Here is a 9689-nt window from a genome sequence, read left to right on the forward strand (position 1 = left end):
TCAAACTTTGGAAGCGAGGGAGGAAGGGGTCATATGTGTATGAAATTGTTTCAAAGAAGAAATTGATTGAGATGTAAGATGTGTATGGCTTGGCTATGCAACTTCATATTTTTTTTTTTTGTTATATTGATAAGAAGTTTTAAGACACATAAGATGAGTTCTCTCATTTCAACCGAATCTCTTTTATTTATCCATTCAAGTTATTTATTGTATGTCATAAATTTTATTTAATCAATTGAGTTTGAAAGATTAAGTGAGATGCAACATCTAGCCAATTTTACTACGAAGCAATTGGAAATATAAGTTTTATTGCCAAATTTTATTTTTGAAATCAAATCAATGACTTTCTCTTTTATTTTACCCCCTTTCTTAATGTCACATATCTTATTTGAATCGACACCTCGTTTCATTTATTTTTGAAATGAAATCAATGACTTAATCGTTTAGTTTATACCTTTGTTAATCTCAGAACATATTTGGATCGATACTTCGTTTCATTATTGGAAAGGTATGTTTTATGGCTGAATTTTATTTTTGAGATGAAATCAATGACTTGCTCTTTTAGTTTACCCCCTTTCTCACAACGTATTTGGATCGATACCTCATTTCATTTTTTTTAGGGGACATCGTTTCATTTTTGATCTTATTTTAAGATCAATATAAATATTTTATTTCATTTTTGTATAATTATCTTTCTTTTTCTATAATATATTTAAGGGTTTTGTTAACCGGTGCTCCTGAGGAATAATCGATTACTAGGGTCTTGTTAAGGAATCCAAAAGTATAAATTTTGTCTTGTAAATATAAGTTGTTACTTTTGATCAAAATTACACCAATGAATAAAATCTTACTTCGTTTTGGCTGCTTAACCAATGTCTCTGGAGCAAAAGACACATAAATTGTAGTGGTTCCCTTTCTTACCTAACGGTAGTCCACTCCCCTCACACCCCGTGAAGAATTTTCAGTATGTCAGCATCTTTGTTACAAAGCAAGATAGCACCCTACCCTACTATATTTACAAAAAAAAAAAAATCTTCACCAAACCCTATGATAAAATTGTCACAAACAAACAAGATATCACCCCCTCTATCTTTAAAAATAATTCTCACCAAACACCAATAAGAATTTTACAAAGTAATGAAGAAATAATTTTGTGGATATATCATATCAATATCACTTTCAAATGAATATATCTTAATCCTCATAAACACTTTTGGATATGAAAATATAATCAAGGTTTCATGAAGTTTCAAAGTTTTTTGTGTGAAAGTGATATTTGATCTATGAATATTTGAATATGAAATTTCGTTAATGTTGTATTGATTTGAAATATATTTATAGAGGCTTTAGAAAATGTCCACGAAGCAATGCTACTTTTCAAAGAGGCTCCACAATGAAAAGGAACGAGTTTAAATCACACTGATTCAGAAAAATTGAGTTTCTGTATGTGATAATTGATTACCAGAGTCTTGTAATCGATTACCACAATGTAACGTTACATAAATTTGAATTTTTTAAGTTGGTAATCGATTACCCCTGTCTGGTAATCGATTACTGCACCCTAGTAATCGATTATCCCTATCTGGTAATTGATTACTGCACCTTAAAAATCAATTTTTCAAGCTTTTCAGAGCTTGCTTCATATGGACTCCCTTTTTTTGTTTTTTTGTTTTGTAAAGTAATTTAGTGGCTATAATTCACTTGTTAAACTGAATAAGTGGGGGTGTCCTGTGTCCGGGTTCGAACCCCGGCCCCTGCATATAACAATGCATTGTCCCTGACAAATGATCAAAATAATTTAGGAAGTTTCTACATTGCATCGACAAATGAAAGTGTTTTGATACATTTTACTTTTAGACCAATAAATTAATAATTATTTTTATGAATTAAAGAACAATTTTTGCTGACTTTTTTATTTTAGAAAAAATCATATCTTAAGAAAAAAACAAAATTTAATTGTGTTTTAAACATTATACTAATTTTTTTTACATTTTATCATAAAAAATATTTAGTAATTATTATTATGAGTAATTGAGAAAATAAAAAAAAAGAATTTAATTCAATTTCACAAACCATTTAGGTAAATAATAATTAGTCATTATAATTTTTTAAATAATAGAAAAAAAACATTTAACAATTAATTCAAAGACCAAACATATCAATCAAATTGCCAAATATATAATAAAAATTCTCATAAAGTCTAATATATTTTGTGTATAAATACGATGGCTCGGGGGGAGAGACAATCACACTTGCAAAAACAAATACATATCTTTATCTGCTTAGAGAATAGTTTGTGCAAAAAGAATGAGGTCGTTTTTGATAGCAGCACTCTTAGTTCTCATTTTACCAAAATCACCAAATGCAATTGGTGATCCTGAACATCATCATGAAGATGATGAAACATGGGATGACTATGAGATTAATATGAACAATGTTGTTTATGTTGACGACTACGCTGGTGATGACAACGACAGCCATGACGAGTACGAGGATGACGGGGACATCGATGAAGATGATGCTGGTAGTGATGACGACAACGAGGATCATATATTAATCACTAATCCTTTACAAAAGAGGAGATTAATTCCAAACGGAATTTACGACCTTGAAGAAATGCATGCTGATTATCAAGAATTGGTGGATCCAAATAACATTTTTAGCTTTGATGGTCATGATTATTATCATGTTCAAGATGAAGATGATACTTATGATGAAGCTGAAGAGGTTGATGATGGCAAAGAGGAGAAGGACGACGACGAGGATGATAAGGGACAGTCCTGAAATTCTTTGTTATGTAAAAAATTATGAGAATAAATATTGATTAATAATAAAACTTTATCTCAACTTTTCTTTTTGCTAAGTTTTTTTTTTCTTCAGTCATCATATATAATATAATAAGAATTATCCAGTATATATCATGTTTTCCAAATTTGTAGCTTCGATCCTTCAAGAAAAATGCTTGCAGCGAATTATTTGTTATTTAAATATTAGCTTACTAGCTATTTAGTTATAATTGCTCATATATAAGATATTTTTTATGACCAAATATGAAGGGTGAGATAAATGAGTAGAACTGTAAACCTTGAAAGCAGTATGTTTTGAACTTTCATTCGAACATGTTTGATCAAACTTCATGTTAACTGTTAAAAACTCTCATGTTTGGGAAACTTATCTACTATTATAACTTTTGGAGAACTAATAAAAAGAGTTTATGACATTTCTTGTAAGCTTTTTCTGGCTTATTTTCATTAGTTATCCAAGATAACTAATGAAATTGGTAGCATATACAAAAATAATTTTAATTTATTTTACTTTTTTTTTCTTCCTATAGAAATTGCCAATATATCATGTTGTTAATGGTATCACTATGTGGATGTACTCAAACTTTGGAAGGGAGGGAGGGGTCATATGTGTATGAAACTGGATCAAAGAAGAAATTGATTGCCAAGTAAAATGTGTATGGCATGGCTATTGATAGGTATATGCAGCTTTATTTTCTTTTGTTATATTCATAAGTTTCAAGGCATATAAGGTGTGTTCTCTCCTTTCAACCAAATCTCTTTTATTTATCCATTCAAGTTATTTATTTTTTGTCATAAATTTTATTTAATCAATCGAATTTGTTAAATCAGGTGAGATGCAATATCTACCCAATCTTACTATGAAGCAATTGAAAAGATATGTTTTATTGCCGAATTTTAATTTTGAAATGAAACCAATGACTTTCTCTTTTAGTGTACCCCCTTTCTTAATGTCACATCTCATTTGGATCGATGCCTCGTTTCATTTATTTTTGAAATGAAATCAATAACATACTCTTTTCGTTTGCACCTTTGTTAATCTCACATCATATTTCGATTGATACTTTGTTTCATTGTTGCAATTTGCAAAGGTATGTTTTATGGCTGAATTTTATTTTTGAATTATCCTATTAGGCCCCCAAACAATACTATGAATAATAGAAAAAGGTTTTGAAGGTTTATATGTCTGGGCAGGAAAAGAATTTTGGTGATGTTTTGCAAGTTCACAAATTTAACATTGAAAAGTAGAAAAATCTTGATCAACAAACAATTTTGGAAATATTGTTTTCAAATATTTGAAACTTGGGTGACCCAATCTTAAATGCCACAACATAACATCATCCTTATTATTTGAAACAAAAAAGAATTCAGAGAAAGAACTTATTTGTCCAAGTTGATGTTCAGTTTCAAGTTCATCTTCAAGGTAGTAGAGTCTTACATTCTGCTTAGCACTGTCAATCGTCCTCTCCGAGATTGAATCTTGAAACAAACAATGAGTATCAAAAAAATGAGTTTGACACTTTTTATCCCGGGTTAATATACTGACAGACAATACGTTACACGACAAATTAGGGACATGTAAAACATCTTGAAGTGTTAATAATGGAGAAATAACGACAAAACCTTTTCCTGCCACGGCTGAAAGAGAACCATCAACAATCTTAATTTTTAAATTACCTGCACAAGGACTATATGAAGAAAACATACTAGACTCTCCTGTCATATGATTGGTAGCACCTGAATCAACAATCCAAGTACGAATTGGTTTGACACTAAGAAGGGCTAACTCTAAAAAAATTATCGTTTTGGGCAATGTAACTGAAAGAAAACGTACTAGAAGTTGTTTGAGACTCAAGAAGCTTGTACAGTTGTTCATTAATGGACGGAAGTGAGTTTGAGAAATATTACTGCCCTTTGATCAGAAGTATCTAAAAGTGCACCCATCATCACCCTTTGCCACGTCTTCTCTCCTCTGGTCTTAGATTTATTCACCCTCTTTTAATTTTCACTTTTTAATCCGACCCAGACATTGCAAGCCACAATTTTTAGTTTTTTTTCCTCAATGAATAGTGCACGCATGAACAATAGCGTGAACTGTGCCGTGATATGAACATAATGATGGCGCTAGGGTTTATGCGGAAGCAAGACCCGCAAAAATCAAGGGCTCCGATGACATGTAGAAATTACTTTATAACTTGAGAGTTTTTTTTTTTATTTCAATAAGAATAATGCTCCTTTTAAGGAGTGATATTGGAATCTTTTCCCTACCGTCTCTATTCTCAATCCTTCCATGCACCCTTGCAATAGCCAAATCTTAATTTAAACAATCAGATAGGGAAGCTAATAAAGCTTGTATTGATATCAAAAGCTAAAGATTTATTAAAGATTGTTGCAACTTGCAACATCATTTATATAATGAATAAAATCAACAATCATTCAACAAAAAAAGTTAGCAACATCAAAGTTCCTGATATTTGCTTTTATCAGTACATATTTACAAGCACATAAAACGTTCAAATACATTATCCAAAGTTGGCCTCCAGAATTTACATGTACTTCTACAATGGTATTGATTCCACAAGCTAATCCATGCTTGTAAATGTATAGTAATGAAAGCATCAAATTCAAACAATATCTCGAGCACAAGCATCCTCCACAAAACCTTACATCAGGTCTCATCATATCAAGATCAGAGCACGGAAGTTGGATTCTGGAGAAGACAAGTCGCGACTCATGCCAAAGGATCGGATAAATGTTGGTTCTCAGATTCAGTTCTTTATCCCACATTACTTCCTGCAAATTAGAAAGGTCTTTTCAACCTGGCATGCACATTTACCTGACCTCCAATATAGCAACCGAAAATTTTACATGTTTCATTATGAAAACATATTTGTTCCTTCCTATAAATATATTCCTATGGAATAAAAATCAAGTTCTTTTTCAAAAGATTGTTCATAAGGATTATCATTGAAAGCATTTATGCTTTCATAGTGTAAGGATCATACTTGTAACAAACAACATTCATCTCGGATCTAACGCAATTTATTAGACTTTGTGTGAAAGGAGCACAATATACAGTTATGTGATAAGTAACAATATACAGCTGAAAATGATTTTACATAATTAAGCATTTAGCTCATTGTAAACCTCATGTGTAAGCTTAAAGTGGCTAAAACTTCAAAATATAAGACATTTAAAAAAATATAAATAATGTTGCTAAGGTTTATGGTAAAAATGTTTTCATTTTTCATTTCTAAAAACATCCTCTTTATGAAGCACCGACATAGACAATGGACTTGACACTGACACACATTGATTCGTCGACTCCTGTAATAATTTGAGAAAACAACATATTTGAATGTAATCACATGTGTGTCATGTTGGCGTCGGTCACCAGACACGTCTTCAATCAATTGAAAAACTTATTCAAGTAGAAACAATTAATTAGTTTATAATAATGGTATACCTGAACCAATGAATCTAGTTATGGTGCTTTTTTTCTTTTGTTTCAGTATGTTCCAAGTTCTGCAAACTTTCTGTCTCTGAAACTCTCGCTTCCACAAATTGTGGTGATGAAGCATTGAGATACTCATCGAATTTTCTCTTTCCACAAGGATTGACTAATATCACATCCTCCTTCGTGCTTGTTTTCTTATTGAACACATGGATTCCCATTTGTGTACTAAGATTGGAATTCCGAGAACTCTCCAGTGGATTAAATATCAAATATTAGCGCAAGATAAAGCAACAAACCTGACTAAGTAAAATTCTTCTACTTGAGGAACTCAATGATTTGCACTCTATTGCAGATATTTTTTCAAGATTTGGTGGAATCCCTTTAATTTCCTCAAGATATTCACAACCATCCAATTTAAGGACCCTAAGAAGGTGACATTCGTTAAGGCACTTGGGGAAATTTTTGAAATTGTTCTTCGACAAGTTTAGATGTTTCACACTAGCACACCACTTGAGAACCATCGGGAGACATTCATCTGAGAGGTTGCAATCTACGAGCTCAAGATAATCCACATTTGAAGACATTGTTGAACTAATTATATCATTATGTTTTGGCAATAATAGACCACAACAACCCGATGCATTAATATCTGACAAGTTAGGCATCATAAAAATGTCACTTGAAAGCCTAAGTATTTTGCAGTCGTATATTGTTAAGGCATAAACTGCACTGAGATTTTGAAATGAAAATGGCAATTCTCCTATGGAACTATCTGCCAACCAAATATGTTCTATATTTGTCATCTTGCATAATAATTCTGGAAAACTCTTTAGGTTCCTACATCTAGATAGTTCCAATTTCTTAAGAGATGCCAACTGTAAGGGAGGAAAGCTCTCGAGCTTGCTACAACCCTGTGCATTTAAGATTTCAAGTTTATTTAGGTACCCAATCGAATCGTGAATTGTAATTAAATTATTACACTCTTCAAATGAGAACTCTTTTAAGCTTTGAAGACCTGAGACATCGGGTATTTTCATTAAATATTGACAACGGTTAAATGTCAAGACTTTCATATTCTCGAACTTCTGCATAAAATCAAAGAAGAAACAAATAAATAAATAAAAAACCAGACAATATACTCTCATAGGGAATTTATAAATATACACAATTGGAAAATGAAATTATTTCACTTGCCTTATTCGAAAAACAAGATGATAGAGACTTTGAAGGACATCCTTTCCATTTCAATACTCTCAAACTATTTGGAAGATACTTGGGATCTTCTGAAAAATGGTCATTTTCAATGATAAGTGTTTTGAGTTTTTTCATCTTCTTGAAGGCCTTTCCATTCCAGTCTGTTACGGATTTCATGGAATCGAAATTCGTATATATCATTTCAATTTTACTAGTTCCCTTCGAACAAAAAAAAAAAAAAAACGAATCAACCACAATACAAATAAGAAATAGAATGTACAATTAATTAACCGTAAAAAAAAACTATTTGTCATATATATGTCCAAAAAGAGCAAACTATAGTTAAAGAGAAATTAAAAAAATTGTTTGTAGATATGAATCTTACTGTATTTTCCTGTAAAACATGAACTATGTCGTTATAACACCACAATCTACTGCGTTCTTCAGGCTCTTTAGGTGATTCTTGCCGAACGATTTCTTTACCCATGTCCTCTATCAAGTCATGTACTCTAACATAGACATCATGAGATCCCCAATAGTATTTAGTATTAATCTTTATGAGAGATTTATCAACCAACCCTTCGACTTCGAGGTGGCTTTTTATGCAATGACCATAATGACCATGAAGCAACAAGCAATATCCAAAAAGACACTCTTTTGTTCTTCATCCAGAGCATCAAAGCTTATTTTAAGTATATTTTGGATATCTTCAGGTGGTATCCTTTCATACTTATCTAATGCACATTTCCAATCTGCTAAACACTTTCCAAACAAGTTGGAACCCACTACTTCTAAAGCTAATGGGAGGCCAGCAGCATATTTAACTACACGGTTTAAAATATAGTTATAACTAGAATCAATTTCGTTGCCTTTAAATGCCTTCCACCTTAACAGTTCAAGAGCTTCTTCCTCATTTAATCCATCTACTTCATATATTGTTTTAATCCCATGACATGTTAACAAATGTTTGTCTCGAGTGGTAATGATGACTCTGCTGCCACGACCAAGCCAACCAGGCTCTCCGACCAAAACCTGCAATTGCTTTAGTTTGATTCTCGATGACGAACTTTCTTTTGACATAGCCTTTGCTTTATGATTGGAATACCTTCATTAACATGTCCAAATTTAGTTTCAAATCCGATTGATTTGGAGAGAAGCTGCTCTTGAAGATACTCTAAGCCATGTTTAACTGAATTTTCTCTCACATTGTGAAGGAAACACTTACATTGTCGGTGTCTGTAACTATTTTTTCAATAAAATCACGTTCATATTCATTTCTGTCCAATAAAAAAATATTTAAATACATGCATCAGAATAAAAATCACATATACGTCTTGATATGTAATAACAAATATAATATTGCAAATCAAATTGTTTCAACATGCAATGACCTAATTTTTTTTTTTAATTTTTTATTTTATTTTATTTTTTTTCTATGTAAAAGAAAAACAGAAAACATATATCTTTGCTCTATAACACATTTAACTTAAGGAAGATAATATATATTTGCCTTCTATTTATTATGTGTAATTTCTTAGAACTGGATTTGAAACAGGGTTTTGCAAAAAAAAAAAAAATCTCAACAGAATACATGTGCTGGTTGTGAGGGGGTGTGTTGACCCACTGTATTCAGTTGATTTTTTTTGGAAAACTGTGTTTCAAATCCGGTTTGTCCCTCCTCCACTGCTGTGACACTTTCCGGCATCTAGATTCTTCATTTTACGGTTCAATCAGCCACTATCAACGACGTTACCGCCTTTTCCGACGACTTTTTCAGCGACTGACCACCACCATCTGCTACACCTCGTCCAGACCCGCCTGTCCCCCAACGATCCGCCATAGACCACCTCTGACGCGCCCACATGCGCCACCTGAACTTCTTGTAACATCATCCACACGGTTTTCATCATATGTCTCTCTTTTCTCTCTTATTCAACATAATTAATGCTTGATTATATTATGTTAATTGATTCAACAAAAAACGAGGAATATATATATATATATATATATATATATATATATATATATATATATATATAGGGGTTTGCTAGGATACACCCACTAGCTTTTATTAAGGTGTGTTTTAGCAAAGATATAACTAAAAAGTTGTTAAATACACCTTAAGGTGAATGTTGCTAAAACACACCTTCTAAAAAATAAGTGGGTGTATGTTAGCAACTCCTATAGGCATTTGCTAGGATACACCCACTTATTTTTTAGAAGGTGTGTTTTAG

At 31.9% G+C, this 9689-nt stretch overlaps 1 protein-coding gene across 2 annotated transcripts; it reads right to left on the bottom strand.

Moving 5' to 3' along the window:
- Window positions 1-5147: 5147 nt before the first annotated feature.
- LOC146945965 (TMV resistance protein N-like) lies at window positions 5148-8522 on the bottom strand. Of its 2 annotated transcripts, XR_015026560.1 has the most exons (4): window positions 7841-8522; window positions 7456-7674; window positions 6271-7346; window positions 5148-5597 (listed from the first exon to the last, which is right to left on the bottom strand). XR_015026560.1 is itself a non-coding variant. In XM_085744218.1 (3 exons), exons 1-3 carry the CDS (start codon window positions 7940-7942, stop codon window positions 6534-6536), a joined length of 1134 nt encoding a protein of 377 aa, XP_085600344.1. In that variant the 5' UTR covers window positions 7943-8522; the 3' UTR covers window positions 5148-6533. The 2 variants fall into 2 exon arrangements, 1 of the variants encoding a protein (XP_085600344.1); XM_085744218.1 differs by having other exon boundaries at window positions 5148-7346.
- Between the last annotated feature and the right edge of the window lie 1167 nt (window positions 8523-9689).

The sequence above is a fragment of the Medicago sativa genome, chromosome 2 (assembly GCF_051527215.1).
Source record: "Medicago sativa cultivar Bolivia chromosome 2, Bolivia_mono, whole genome shotgun sequence".
NCBI classification, from domain to species: Eukaryota; Viridiplantae; Streptophyta; class Magnoliopsida; order Fabales; family Fabaceae; genus Medicago; species Medicago sativa.